The sequence below is a fragment of the Onychomys torridus genome, chromosome 13 (assembly GCF_903995425.1).
Source record: "Onychomys torridus chromosome 13, mOncTor1.1, whole genome shotgun sequence".
Taxonomy (NCBI): domain Eukaryota; kingdom Metazoa; phylum Chordata; class Mammalia; order Rodentia; family Cricetidae; genus Onychomys; species Onychomys torridus.
Window position 1 is genome coordinate 50,259,945 of NC_050455.1, and position 15,578 is coordinate 50,275,522.

Genomic DNA, 15,578 nt, shown 5'->3' on the forward strand with positions numbered 1-15,578 from the left:
AGGGGTGGTGCTGGATTGCATGAAATGCTGCAAAAAGTTAATATGGGGGAATGACTGAGGCAATGGGACAGACCAGTTAGGAGATGCCTCAGTGAGGTGGGAGACAAATGATGCCTGGAATGAGATTGGTAATGTGTAGGAGGAAAGAAAGGTAGACAGGGAGCCAGCCATAGAAGCCAGGGCCTACTCTTGGCCTTGAAACCTTGTCTCTCCTCTAGATACAACTTTGAGACTGTGTGTTACAACTTAGATGGGGTTGTGCAACAATGCAGGGGTTGTGAAAGTTTGGCAATGGTGAAAGGTTTCTGGGTGCTCAGCGGACAAAAGATTAGTATAAAGTCAAATAGGTAATGAATGTGGTGTTTCTGGCAGGTCTAGGCTGTGCTATGTCACATGACCTCACTGTGCCCTGTCTCTTCACTGAGAGTGCTATCACACCACACAGGTGCCAAGAACACTGCCCGAAACCCTGGAAACACTGTCGTTCGGATTTGAAACTGTTGCATGTTAAGAATGCCACCGTTTTCACTGCACTTACCAACTTTTTTTTTTTTTCTCTTCTAGAAACATAATAGTTTAGTCATGGAAAACAAAGGCCTTTATACTGTTTTACTATCATCCCTCAGTATGTAACTACCAAATTAGTATTTTTTTGGATTGCATTATGTTAAAACACTTTTTTTTTTTGAGACAGGGTCTCTCTGTGTAGTCCTGGCTGTCCTGGAACTCACTCTGTAGACCACGCTGGTCTTGAACTCACAGGGATCCACCTGCATTCACCACCCCTACCTGGCAGAACATTTGCTAAAAAATTGCTATTTGAGTTGTTGACTTTACTTTCATGAAAAATTGTTAAATACATTTTGGCTTGGGATTAGAATAGAATTTCTAGCAATTTCTGAAATGGCCCTAAACATATTTCTGCTATTTTGTACTGTGTGAGATGGTGTTTTCAGAATTGATTATAAAACCAAAACATTGATTATGTTTGAAAATTGATTATTATTGAAAAATGCTGAAGATATTCTACACCCTGCTGTATCAAATAGCCAACCAAGATTTAATTAATTATGTAAAAATAAACAATCATATGGCAGTATGCAAATTTATTTTAGTCTTTAATATGTAATAAATTTATAGTATTTATATATATCAAAGAATAGTTTCAAAATAAATTTATAATATATTATCAACAAAAATTTGACTTCTTTTGAAATCATTTTTAGATTTACTTATTTGATTGTTGTATGTGTATGAGTGTTTTGCCTTTATGTATGCATGTGCAACACATGCATGCCTAGTGCCCACATGTATGTATAATATTTCATTTCTACATCTATTTTACATGCCAATACACCTGGGGCTGTGCAAATATTTTTTGGGTGAAAGGAGACTGTGAATGCAAAAGTTTAAGAAGCCCTGCTCTAGGTGGCCTTTCCCTTTTCCCCCATTGGCTCTGAGGGCACAGCCCCACCTGTCGCACCCTTTTGGTCCATCCCCCAATGCCTTGTCAGAGGCACGGATCTGGATAATGCTGAAACCCTCGCTGAGCAATGATTGGCTGAGCACTGCCCTGTTTTGTCATGTGAGAAACAACTTTCTTAATAATAAACGTAACTTAGACATGTGTACAAAGCATTTCCTTGTCATTGCATTTAATCCTCCCAATCTACCCTTCAGGTATGCACCTCAATTCTCATGGTTAAGGGGTGCCACCAGAGGCAAGATGGCGGGCTGATCACCCATTGCTGACATGATGACAGTTGGGCCCACAGATAAGTAGTTTACACAAAATTTTAACACGCACTTTCCACTCCAGTCTAATTTGTTGCTGATGAAACAACATGCTGAATATCACATAGTTACTAAGAGGAAAAAGACAACTGAACTGGGAACCCTCTGATGCAGGGTGAGCTCAACCAATTCTCTCTCTCTCTCTCTTTCTTCTTCTTCTTCTTCTTCTTCTTCTTCTTCTTCTTCTTCTTCTTCTTCTTCTTCTTCTTCTTCTCTTCCTCCTCCTCCTCCTCCTCCTCCTCCTCCTCCTCCTCCTCCTCCTCCTCCTCCTCCTCCTCCTTCCTCTTCTTGACAGACTCTCACTTTGTAATTCAGGCTGGCCTGGAACTTACCAGGTACCCTAGGCTGCCTTTGAACTTAGGGAAGTCCCCCTGCCTCAGTCTGGCATTACAGGTCAAGCACCACAATACCTGCCTCCAGCTGCTCTACAGTTGCCTCCAAACCACAGCCCTGTGTTCTCCAGGTGAACTGATCAGGAGTTGAGCAATAGGTGATGGTTTGCCCAAACTTCCATGTTGGCACCTGAACCACTGATTAGGAATAGGACCCACTGTCAAATACAGTCCACACCCCAGGACCTTTTGCAATCCAAGAATTAATGAAATGACTTGGAATGACCTGATATTAATAGCAAGGTCTCATCTACAAAGCTGGAGCAATCTCACAGCTTCTGTGGGAGACTCTGTGGGGAGCCAGCAGAAGTGTCCAGCTTAGTAACTGGTGAGGACCCCTTCACTGGAAGTGAAATACACACTGAAAGCTCTGTGAATTAGGCAATTTCACAACACAAAGGGGAGCATTTTTGATCCACCAGACTAGCCAAGGGTCTCTTGCCAACACTCTGCCTCTGGGGTCCCATGGCCCTTGTCACTCCTATGAGGACTGATTTATAGTCTCTCCATCTGTAGGTTCTCTTTGTTGGGATGACACTCCATCATGAAGTCCAGTTCTCAGGCCCTGAGTCCCAGTCTCCCCATAGCGTTCTCCAGCTCCTGAGTATTCCTCCCTCCAGGGTGTTTGGGGTCCCAAGGCTGTCCTGGTCATTTTATTGCCTATTTCCCAGGACCCCTGCAAGCTTAACACTCCCTAATTAGAAAAATGGCATCCCCCCCTCCAGTCTGTGTCATGTACAACATTTAACTACACTGACCATTATTATTTTGAAGGAAGGAAGAACAGAATGAAGGAAAATCTGTGTGTTTTTTTTTTTCCAGTCTGAAATAGTGCTGCTAACAGGAGAAACATTTCTCAGGATTCTAGACAGAGAAAAAGGCAGAGTCAGTTTCTTATTGCCTTTCTTAGTTCCTTGTCTATCAGTTATTGGGAAAGACTCCCATAAATAAAATCCCCCCCCCCCTTGATAGAGTAAGGAGTGGCAGGCAATCCACACCTTAATTTTTCTGGAAGTACGCAGATGCAAACATACGGCCCTCCAGTGACAGGTTAGACAGGACCTGCCCCCTCCCCCTCGCCTTCCCCCTCCCCAAGTCTGATGCGAAGCCAAAGCCATCATGTCAGACTGGCAGCTAAGAGGAAAATTCTTTGGCTCTGAGACGGAGAGGGAGCCCAGCCTCACTCACTTAGCAGAGCTATGTAATACACAAAGGAAGACGACGGAGCCGTGAGTCACACAAATACGTAGTAAATAAATACATTTCATTTCCATCCCAGCGGCTCTGCTTTGTCCTTCCTCTTCTCTATGCCAAGGCCTTGCAGTGGAGGGAGGGTCAGGAAGCCAGGGGCTAGGCTGGACACAGTCTCCCTCAGGTGCTGACCCACTCACCCTGCCCTTACTGCTAAGCTCTAGCTTTTGTAGAAAGAACTTGTCAATTCTTAGATCAGAAGGGTCTTTGATTCAACCTTCTGGGTCTCACAGCTGAGCAATCCGAGAGGCAGAGTTGGGACTATTCCCCCAAGTCAGAACCCCCAACTGGGAATGCATACAGGAGTGCTCGGCTTCAACAGTCCTATTTGGTGCTGGGAGGACCCCAGCAAGCAAGTTGACAAGAGAGCAGGACAGTGACATTTGAACTCAGTTATGTCCTCCTAAGGTATTGCTCAGGTTCCAGTAACCCAGCCAGAGCCCATGGTCAGAGAGGACATTATTGGAGGTAGATTGTCCCTTCCTGGGTTACTGAGAGCATTTCATGGTAGCTAGGGCCCAAACCAGGAGCAAAATGTCTCTGGTCCAGACTCTGCAGGGCAGTTACTGCCTCTGCCATCACCAGAGCTGTTGCTCAAAGGGCTTATCACTTCCTCTCATTCTCCTGTAGCTAAGCAGCCTCCAGGTAGGTGGGCAATCAACCTGGACCACTGAGGGAACAGAAGCTGCATCTTTCTTCCAGACCCAAAGGTGGCTTCATGAGGATTTGTTTATCAAATTGCTCTTTGCTATCCCAGGTCCGCCCAGGTCCGCCCACGGCCTCCCTGCTCTTCCCGGGACAAGCAGGGCCTCCATGGATTTCCAGATGTGGGCATGGAGGTCTCCTGGGAGCCCCCCACAGTCAGACAATGGCCACACTGCTGCTTCCTAGGCCTTTCCAGGCATAGCTAAGAGACAGCAGTTTTCCCGACAGAGGCAAGTGACGCCGCCGATTAAACATTAGCAAAATCATCAGGAAAAGCAGACCCCCAAAGCTCTCTCCCTGTGCCAGGGTGCTCCGAAGGCACCCAAAGGACGGAGTCCAGGGTCAGGTGTTCCCGCAGATACCGGCTTCCTTCCTCTTTCCAGGCAGCCGGGGCGCAGGCTCCTGAACCTCCCGCCCCCACCCCTGTTCCCATGGCAAAGGAGAGGAGGATCCACTTACTGCTCGTGTTCATGGTGATGCCTTTGCTCTGGGTCTTTCATTCAATACGGAGGCCCCGGTTGCTTTTTAAATCTTGCGTTCTCCTGGCCTCACTCATCACCTAGGGGTGAAAAGGCAGGGCAGAACCAGCTGTGTATCCTCAGGTGCGCTCTCCCCCTGCTGGCCCCTCTCCGTCTGGGCTGGAGCCGCTGGCCTTGAAGGCGAGTGGACGAGCCGGGCAGGTGAACAGGGAGGAGGGGCAGGCGAGGAGGACTCGGGTGCCCCGTCCCCGGAACCTGGGACCCGAACCCCAAGCAGTAGCGGGGCTGGCAGCGCCGGCTCGCGCTCACCTCGCGTTATCCCAGCCGGCAGGCTGCTGAGCCCGAAGGGGGTGTGGACCACAGGGAGGCAGGGCGGGGGCAGAGCGTCCCCGCCCGGCCTCGGGAGCAGCGACCCGCCCCGGGACCCACCTCTTGGCCAGCTTTGGGAGCCAGAGGCCCCTGCCCTGGCCCCTGAGAGCGGCTCATGGATCCCGCTGGTCGTCCGGGTTCTGGGATGCCAGGGCGAGCCAGGCGAAACCTGAGAGCTCGCCATCCATGATGTGGGCTTACGGCTTGGCAGCGCGGGGGGCGCGGCCGCTCGCTGCTGCCACCTGCTGGACGCGCCGGCGCGTGTCCGAGGCTCCGCCCTGCAGGGCTTCTGCCTGGGTGCTGGGGGTGGTGGGTGGGGTAGAAAAAAAATAAATAAATAAAAGGACTCTGATGTCCTGGGGCCAATATGGGGGGGTGGACCTGGGTCTAAGGGATGAGCCGGTACAGGAAAGGAAAGTTACCATTGGGAGGGACTTAGGAGAGACTGGCTTTGAGGGAGGGGATCTCCCACCTCAGCTCAGGATAAGCTAGGTGCAATTTGGTTTGGGGCAGGTCCCTACTGAACTGGAGCGTGTGGCAGCTGGACCAGGGAATGAGATGCTGGGGGTGCCTTTATCCTTTCACCTCGTGCCCACCCCCTCCCCCCGTTACTCTCTTGATTCCCGAGATCACTGGATTAATTGGTAATAATTACCTACCTCCTCTGTCTCACTAGAAATGTTAGTGAACCCATGGAAAAAAATGAGTCTTCCCAGTAGACCTCCTCCACCAGGGCCTGGCAAGTAGGTGCCAGTAAGTATGTGTGGACAAAGTGATCCTTGTCTTAGGTGGCCCTAATATGACACCACCCTAATTGTGGAAGGTCTAGGCACCTTCACCCTGAAGCTCTCTCACACGTGAGGAAGGCAGCAGGTACATGGGCCCATAACATTAGGACACTTTAGCTTTTGCACAGTTGACTAGCTCTTCCTGTAGTTATCATTCCTGTTTTTTTGGCCATTAGTTATTCATGGCTATTTTTTGAAATTTTTGGGGTGACAACTTACCAAAATAGGGTGGGGCTCTTTACATTCCTGTGACTGCTGTCTCTGTCCCCTGCTCAGTCAAATTTATGCTTATCACACTGTAACAAAATACCAAATTAGAAGACTGTGTATATCACCCCAGTCCATAGAGTGACTCTGTTTAGGGCATGTATGGGCTCCGAAAACTGAATATTCTCAGTTCTAGGGCCCAGCATCTGGCTGGCAGACCCAGATTCTTCTGGCCCAACCAGAAGTTCTATGTGGGAATAACTGCATGCACTTGAGTCTGGGGTCTCTGGGGTGGGTGAGACTGCCACCCTCTTAACATGGGAGGAAAGACACCTTTTAGATAAATAGAATGTTTGTGCCTGCCACAGCCGGTACTGTGGATACGGCCCTAAACCCAAGGCAAGACAGTAGCTGCAGAACCTTTAGATACATCTAAATCAATCCTTGGGTATCAGTGGATTCCAAACACACTTCGATAGGTTACCTTTCCATTGATGTGGGGTGAAAATAGCTTCAGCCTTCGCACAGCAGTATAGACTTGCAGAAGTATAGACGTCTAGGCTCTGGGTTGGTTCCCTTACTAAGCTCTTCAATAGGTACACCAAGGGATTTTTGGATATACCATTGTGTTGAAAAGGGCAGAGGCCCAGAATAGCTTTGAAAACATGGCAAGTGATTAATAAACTATTAAGTTCTTCTCAAAGATCTCTCTGGAGACCCCTACAGATTTAGACCAGGATTCCTTATTCAGTCCCAAATTATCTTAGTAGTTTCTAATTATTGGAGAAAAGTTATATTCTTCCCCCCCCCCACCCCCGCAGGAGAAAGTTCTGATAAACAAGATGCATACACACAACCAAACTCGTTCCATTTATTGTTAGTTGAAACTTCAATGAAAAGATTTCAGATTATAGAGCAAAGTCAAATTTAAAAAGTGGTATACATGCCTTTCCATGAAGTCACTCAATGGCAGTAATGTAGAATGTTTAGTCTATGCCAGCCTTGTACCAGTCCTGGAGGGGCACAGTGGTCAGGGGGACAGACAAGTCCTCTACACTCCCAGAGCCTCAGCCCCACTGTAGACAAGAGAAAAGAGGGCAGTTAACTATGCAAAGCATAGATTAGGAAAGCCCAATTACTAGTGGTCTGGTTAGGAGCTCAGGGACTGTCTTTAGCCCAGATGATTGACTCTCCCAGCTCCATCATTTCCTAGCTGCGTGACCTCAGACAAGATACTCAGCCTCTACGAGTGTCAACTTCCTCATCTGTACAATGGGTACACTGGCAGTAGCTACCTTTTGGATTACTGAATAAAATAGTAGAATGCATGAAGGTGTGTTGTAGACTAGTCATTAGTGCCACCCTTTGCTTCCAGCTGCTCAGGGACAACCCTGTCATTTTCTAGACAACCTCCTGTTGAACCTTTCCATGCCTTAGAGTTTTTCAATGACATGAGTTTAAACCAACTGGTTCTTCTACTCCGGGATTCTTTCAATAGCATATCCTGCTGGAGGCTGATAAATTCGGACCCTTGGACCATGGACCCCTCTAAAAGACCCAAGAAGCTTCCACGAGGGAAACAATATTATTTCTTCTTTTCGTGGTTCTAAAGCTAGGAAGAAAGGTTGTTTTTAAAAAGATCTCAAAGCTGTTCCTATGAGGATGTCCACAACAATCGGAGGTAGCAGGAAAGACACGGGAGGAAGTGTGGGTGGCGATCTGTGGCTGTGGAAGTCATCAGAAAAACAGAGCCATGGCTCCCTCTGGTCCAGAGCCCAGGGGCGACAGGTATAGAGGAGGGAGCCCTTTGTTTGGAAGTTTGTTTTGAACTTTGAGGCTCCAGATGGACATAAACAAGTCCTGCTTGGAAACAGACTCCCACTGTTGGAAAGCCCTGTGACAAAACTCTCTGGAAGACAGTCTTTCTGCCTTCACTACAGGGAAAAGGATACCAGTCAGGGCTAGCTTCACCTCTGGCCATCGCCTTGGCCTCTGAGGTTGTTGTGGGGCCGTCTATGATATGGCTTCCCCTCACCGGTGCTCACCTTTCTTGACCTCCTGAACCTAACCAGAGTCACGTCTGTCGCATCTCTCCACTATCTCACCTTCTGCCCACACTCTTTCCCCATGCATTGCTGATAAGTAACAGTCCCAAACCCCTAACTTTTCTTTGTGTCCATCTTGCCTCTCCCCATCCCGCATCCCACACTCCTCTCTGCCGTATCTGCCTACTCCTTGTCTCCTGTTCTCGTGCCGTTGCTGGTCGTTGGTGACTGTGTGTTCATTCACCCTCACCTTGATGCAAGTACAAGAACATGGGAGGGGTGCTCATAATATAGCAGTGGCCACCTCTGCTCATGGAAGCACCTCACTAAGAATGAGAAATTCTATTCTTACTTTTGAAACATAATGTGTAGCAACATATAGAGCAAAGGGGACCTGGAAGTATATGATTAAATGAGAAAAGGAAGCTACAGAAAAACATGTCTGGAATATTCTTTGTAGTAATGCATACATGTGGACCCATATATTGTATGTACCATATAATAAGATATAGAATACACATAATATCACATGAAATGATTACATTATTACCCCACAAATGGATCCTATGTAGATACCACATACACATGCAGCTGGTATTCTCTACCTGAGATTCAGCCAACTCCAAGTGGGAAATACTTGAAAAAGTATATTACATTTGTATTGAATATATCTAGGTGTTTCTTGTCACTACTCCTTACATGTAAAACTACTTATAGAGCATTGGTTTGTATTTGGTATTATATGTAATCTGGAGATTACTGAAAGCACACTGGATGGTGTGTAAGAGTTATATGTACATATTATGCCATTGTATATAAAAGGCTTATGCAGCCAGGGTTTTGAGCATTCTTAAACCCCACCCCCTGCTGGTACTGAGTGGCAACTGTGTGATTGTATATCTGTAATGCATATAAAAAGGCCCAGATGGTCCTTGGATGAAGGAACATTTCTGGATTATGTAAGTTTAACAAAATTATTTGTGTAAGTACCACACAGAAGAGATTTTGGTTGGCACTTGTTTTAATCCATTTATTTAACAGCCTTTAACTGAGCATCTATTCTGCCAAGAGGCACCATGGTGCAGAGTCACAGGGGAGAACACATTACGTTGATGAGTGACAGACTTGTGATCACTGTCTGTAAGGCAAGCAAGGAGCAGCATCCTAGTCAGGTGACTCAGGCTGAAGGAGAAAGGGCAGTTTGAATTGCTTGGAGCTGGGGGGAGGTAAAGTACATGGAGCTGAGAAGCCTGGCTCAGTCAGTGTTCTATTGCTGTGAAGGGACACCATGACAACAGCAACTCTTGTAAAGGAAAGCATTTAACTGGGGCAGCTTAGTTTCAGAGACTGAGTCCATTATCTTCATGGCAGGAAGCATGGGCAGCATGCAGGCAGACGTGGTGCTGGAGAGGTAGCTGAGAGTTCTACATCTGGATCCATAGACTGCAGGAAGAGACAGTCAATAACTAGGCCTGGCTTGAGCTTCTGAAACATCAAAACCCACCCCCCAGTGTCACACTTCCTCCAATAAGGCCACACCTCCTAATAGTGCCTCTCTCTATGGGCCTGTGGGGCCGTTTTTATTCAAACCACCACAGAGCCAAAGGCCACAGACCAGAGAGAAGGCAAAGCTGGACATCACTGTTGGGTTTAATGGTTTCACGTGAAAGAACCGAGAAGAATATAGATGGTCACAATGAGCGATATTCTCAGGACAAAGGAGCCTGGGACCCAAGTGGTTCTACTGGTGTGGGAGGCTAGAGTTCTGGATCAACCTTCATGCTGGCGGTGGTGAAGAGGCAGAGACAGTGGGATAAGAAGGTCTGGAGGCCAGTTCTCTCTCCTATTTCTAGCCGTGTGGCCTTAGGCCAAACCTCAAACCCATAGGTTCCTCACACATAAAGACTCCTGTGAGCACCCACAGGAACCAAAAATACAGTTTGAGCCAGAGCCAGTCCCAAGTAACTGCTTATTACTTATTCGCCTTGGAGCAACTTAGATGACTCATTGGGTGAAACTCATGGGCCCGGGTCTCCAGATTTATAACAGGAGGATTGTACCAGAGGGCTCCTGAGGCCTGATATTGGCTCTGAGTGTTAGTGGGAACTTAGTGGAGAGTCCTTGGTTGGAGCTAGGCAGATTTGACCATTTTCCAAAGTCATGTGGGGAATCTTTAATTCTCCAGGTCTCTACTGAGACCCAGGCCCTGGGCAGATCAACTCCCTCCAGAGACAGTGTTCTATCTACTGCTTCCCAGCTCCATGTGAGTCCCCTCCCCCAGCCCTGTCCTCTTCCTCCCACCCCAGGAGATGCCTAAACCTCTGTGGAATTGGCAGGCCTTGGCCTTGTTGTTCTGGCTGGAACAGCTATGCTTTTCCTCCTGTTCCTTACATTGTTTTGTGGAGAAACGTTGAAAAAAATAATCAAAGTAGTTTCCAAGATGTTTGCAATGCTTCTAGGGGAGGGGAGACAAAGGGCTGGCCTTTAGATCAGAGAATTGGGGGGTGACCATGTGGGAAGCTGTAGGCAGAAGTCCCCACGCCAGGATTCTGCTGAGGTCTTGTGGGCATATCCATCCATGGTGTGGTGCTCTTTCCTGATGTCCGCTCTTCTGGCTGAAGGAAGGAGCTGGGGTACAGCCACCAGGGCGATAAACACTAGGGAGACCTGAGCACTGAGCACAGTCAGTCCTGTTGTTCCCTTGTCAACTGTCTGTGGCTCAGTTTCCCCACAGGTAGAATCTGAAGGAACATCAGCGCATTCTACTCTACCCCTCCAGGTTAGAGGTTGAGCAAGTCTGGCTTTTCACTCAGCACCTCTCCCGCCTTCAGCTTTCCTGCTGGCAGGGCCCACCACAGCCATCATGCCCTCAAGATCTCCTCGAGTTCCACGTTTCCCCTGACCCCTCCTCGGAGCGCCTTTAGCACTGACCACCCAGGACTTTCAACGGATGTGTCCATCCACTCGGGAGCTCTGTTCCCTCTTCTCTCATACTTGGTTTGCTCTTCTCCCATGTCTGCACAGCCAGAGCCTCCTCATTCTCTTAGTCCTGATTCAAGGGTTAAAGTAGGTAGCCTGCCCTGTTGTCCTCAGTTAGAGGACTCAACATTTCCCACACCACACAGACTTGTCCATTGCTCCTCAAAGTTCAGTTAATTAGTTCTTATGTCCTCTTCCCCAAGTTTACTCTCCTCCTCTTTTATCCAATTGGCTGCTCTTTATGATCTAAGTTCTGTTTCTGGATGAAGTTTTCCTCTAAGACCTTTAGACTCTACTGAGGATGCACGTCTTCCCAATCACTTAGGGTTACAAACGGGTCTCCACACCTACATTGCAGTAGAAACTCAATGCTATCCTGTAGAAGAAGAAAGAGTAAGGACTCAGAACTTATGGGTTGTATGCTCTCCTTTATTTCTTAGCTATCTAATCCTGGGAAAGCAGCAAATTATTTTTGTATTAGTCTATTCAAGTGCAATGAACAACAGTATTTATCCCCTTGTGTTATGTGTTATACTATGAGGTGTGTCTCAGGGTTAATCCAGGAGTAAACTGAGAGCTATGTCTTGTAACTTAAAGTATATGCAAAGTTGGTGTGGCCACTTTGTCCCATATTGTTATAGATTAATACTTCAGGCTCAGGATTACCACAGAATTGCAAAAGGTGAGATCCCAGGAAGGGCATGTGGGGTACTTTGAATGTATTGGCACCCATAAGCTCATAGGAAGTGGCACTATTAGGTGTGGCCTTGTGGAAGTAGATGTGGCCTTATTGGAGGAAGTGTGTCACTGTGGGGGCGGGCTTTGAAGTTTCCTAGGCTCAAGATACTGCCCAGTATCTCAGTCTACTTGTTGACTGCAAATCAAAGATGAAGAGTTCTTAGCTCCTTCTCTAGCAGCATGTCTACCTGCACACTGTCATGTCCCACCATGATGACAATGGGCTGGACCTCTGAACTGTGAGGACCCAATTAAATGTTTTCCTTTATAAGAGTTGCTGTGGTCATGGTGTCTCTTCACAGCAATAGAAACTCTAAGACAGTGTGAACAAAGGGACCACAGAAGCCAGTGGTTCTGCATGTGCTATTTATGTTCCTAGGAACACCCTTAACATGAATTCCTCTCAGTGGAACGGTGCATTGTGATCTTGGTGTGCTGTGACACACAGAGATGTGCCGTGTGACCTTTGCAAGGGAATCAAACCCCTGATGGTGAGCGAACCCCACAGGTTTAACTCACAGAGCCACAGAGTTGTAGGAGGTAAGAACTGTGAACTCGAGGGGTCATCCGATGGTTCTTCCTTGTACAGGATTGCAAAGCAGTGGGGGATGTTGTGCAGTGAGGCTGTGATGGATGCAATGATAAGAAGGATGGGTCTCCCAACTCTAGGCAATCACTAGGTGCTGAGAAATGCCCACAGCTGATTCAGTTTCCTTTGGGTAACTGCATTCAGAGTCAAGTCTTCCATCTTTCTGAGAAGAACCCTCACGAAAGTGCACAAAGGAGAAATGTCACTGCAGCATTAGTTGTAATATAGAAAGAATCGGAGGGGGCTGGAGAGATGATGTCTTGGGGTTTCTACTGCTGCCATAAACCACCATACCCAAAAGTAACACAGGAGGAAGAGTTTATTGTAGCTTACACTTCCTGGTAGCAGTCCGTTACTGAGGGTTTTGTGTGTCAATTTGACACAAGCTAGACTCATCAGAGAAAAAGGAGCCTCAGTTGAGGAAATGCCTCCATGAGATCCATCTGTAACGCATTTTCTCAATTAGTGATCAATGTGGGAGTGCCCAGTCCACGGTGGGTGGTACCATTCCTGGGCTGGTGGTCCTGGGTTCTATAAGGAAGCAGACTGAGCAAGCCATGAGGAACAGGTCAGTAAGCAGCATTCCTCCATGGCCTCTGCATCAGCTCCTGCTTCCTGGTTTCCTGCCTTGTGTTCCTGCCTGGACTTCCTTTGGTGATGAACAGCAATGTGGAAATGTAAGCTGAATAAACCCTTTCCTCCCCAGGTTGCTTTTTGGTCATGTTGTTTCGCTGCAGCAATAGAAACCCTAACTGGGACAGCCCAGGCCTTCTTCCTCTAAATGCCACAACACCAGTGGCTTCTTATCCATCCAGTCTCATGTCTAGTAAATATTGCCTTCTGGAGACTCTCTCTAACTTGTCCTTCTTTCTCAGCCATTGCTATCTGAAGCCATCTTGTACAATTTGTTTGCGCTTGTTTGTGGACTGGGTTGTACACTCAGATGTAAAAGGAGGAAGTACCTTCCCCATCTCCCCTTTAGCCCAAGTCCTGAGGATGGTGCCTGGCACATGGTAAAGGCTAGTAACCACTACTTGAATGAAAACGTGAGTGTAATAGCTTAGAGTAGAACTCTGAGTTTCCTTCTAGCCCTACATGCTGGGAGTGTAGTCTCCTCATCAAACAGGAACAAGCCATCTATGCCGGGATTCCCAAATCGATCACTGCAGGCTGAAGGATGGGATCGGTTCCTTAATCCAGGTGCCCCAGTTTGCTCATCTGGAAGATGAAGGAATTGGATGAGACGCTTCTGCTCAGCTCCAAGCTTTCCCTGTGTTAAAAAGTATAAACAGATATGTGCTTGAACTTATCTTCTGGAATCCTGCCCTGATACTAGTTTGGATATTTTCTGTTTCTTTTCCTCTCTTTCTCATTAAAAAATGGAATATGAAGCATGATCTCTGGTGCATGATAATGTGGAATCCTTGATGCAAAATTTAGTCAAAGGCTGTGGGGTGTGTGTGTGTGTGTGTGTGTTTAAATCCCCGTCATTATTTGCTCTTCAAATAACCTTCAGCTTCATTAGTGTCTTTAGCTTGGTAGTAGAACAAAAACACTGGGTATCCAGTCACTGGGGTGTGTTATGAATCTGACTCCATGGCTGTGCTGAAGAACATGCAATATTCATTTCCAACCCCCTTGTTCTTGCCCGTGGAACAGAGGTGGAGATAGCCGAAGTCCTGAATTTCTGTCCAGTAGAAAGAAGCTGGGTCAGCTTGGTCTCAGGGCAGGTTCTGATTTCAGTACTGTCTCCTCTTGTCTGTAGAGAGGTAACTGATCAGGTGAGGTGCTGATCTGGGGGCTGAAGGCCAAGAGCATTAAAAAGCCTCTTTTTACACAGAGCTAGGCACTGTGCAACAGGCCTTGCATCCATTATCTCATTGGATTTTAATTTTCTCGGGAGGCCTGTGGGATAGACGTTATTACTGTTTATTTTTTATACGGAGACACTAAGCCTGAGACGGAAAATCAAATATCTTAGCTCATATCATGGCTGTCTCTTCTATAATGATACAAAGTAAAATATATCAATGAAGGTCTGGTTGTGCCAGAAGATGCTCCTAGTAATATTAATCCCTAATATTCATGCCTTAATCCACACTTGTGTGTTGTTTGTATCTGTTCGTGTGTGTGTGTGTGTGTGTGTGTGTGTGTGTGTGTGTGTACGTGTGTGTGTACAGGCCTATGGAGAGTGGGAGTTAACACTAGTGTCTTCCTCAATTGTTTTCCATTACATTTTTGAAACCTGGAGCTCATGTGTCTGGCTAGACTGGCTGGCCAATGAGCTCCTGCAGTCCATCTATCTCCATCTTACCTGCCCTGGGACTAGAAGGCCAGCTTTCACTTGGGTGCTAGGATCCAAACTCAGGACTCCAAGCTTTCATGGAAAGCAATTTACCAACTCAGACATCTCCATAGCCAACCACCAACATTTAAAAGGCATAGTTTGCATCAGATTTTAAAGGGAATTATAATAAAAGCAGGAGAGGGACTTGGGAAGACGTTCAGTGGGAATGGGCTAAGAAGGGCTAACTGGGGCGGTGGATATGATCAAAATCCATTATATACCCGGTTAACTGGGGCGGTGGATATGATCAAAATCCACCATATACCCGTATGAAATTGTCAATGAGTACATTTTAAAGCATCAAGAGAAATAGGATGAGAATAAGGACCTCTCATTTTCTCTGAGTGAGCAGCCCTTACTAGAGAACCCAGCCAAATTTGGCTTTTTGAAACAGCCCTTGCTCAGAGACTCAGTCATTTGGTGTCTGAGGAAATAAAGGCTGAGAGATTGTGGGGAACACATCCAATTCCATTTAGATTGTTGGCGGCTGAGGTGGCACCCAAACCTAGTCACTTGGCTCCTCAACCACTCAGTTGCCCTGCCTCATGGAAAGCATGAGGCCTCTATGGTTCCCATTTCAGATGGCTTGCCTGTTATCTTTCTTTTACCCGGGATCTGTGACAATATTTTAAAATCTCATTCACCCAGGTGCCAACGATGCTGCTGAGTGTGAGTTGCCCAGAATGCAGCGGGGTTTCTCTACAGCTGTGCCATTGTGAGCAGAGTGTTCTTGTGGGTGCTATGCTGGTCATTGGGAGTCCTTGGCAACTTATGAACTCCTGTCTTGTGGACTAATGAGAAACTAAGATAAGAGCTGGTTGTGGCAATCAAAAAGGCTCCAGGTTAGGTGTCCTCAGGGAGACAAAAATCATCCTTGATAAACCCTGCAGAAAAC

At 47.0% G+C, this 15,578-nt stretch overlaps 1 protein-coding gene across 9 annotated transcripts in view; it reads right to left on the reverse strand.

The window, feature by feature from the left end:
* Ablim3 (actin binding LIM protein family member 3) overlaps positions 1-5,224 on the reverse strand; it is a 116,375-nt gene extending 111,151 nt beyond the window's left edge. For 3 of the 9 annotated variants that reach the window (XM_036204693.1, XM_036204691.1, XM_036204689.1), the window contains exons 1-2: positions 5,051-5,211; positions 4,602-4,701 (exon numbers count right to left, since the gene is read on the reverse strand). In XM_036204693.1, coding sequence (XP_036060586.1) covers positions 4,602-4,614 — 13 coding nt within the window. In that variant the 5' untranslated portion in view covers positions 4,615-4,701; positions 5,051-5,211. Of the gene's footprint in view, positions 1-4,601 lie in introns of all 9 variants that reach the window. The other 6 variants (XM_036204688.1, XM_036204684.1, XM_036204690.1 and 3 more) reach the window with 4 other exon arrangements.
* Between the last annotated feature and the right edge of the window lie 10,354 nt (positions 5,225-15,578).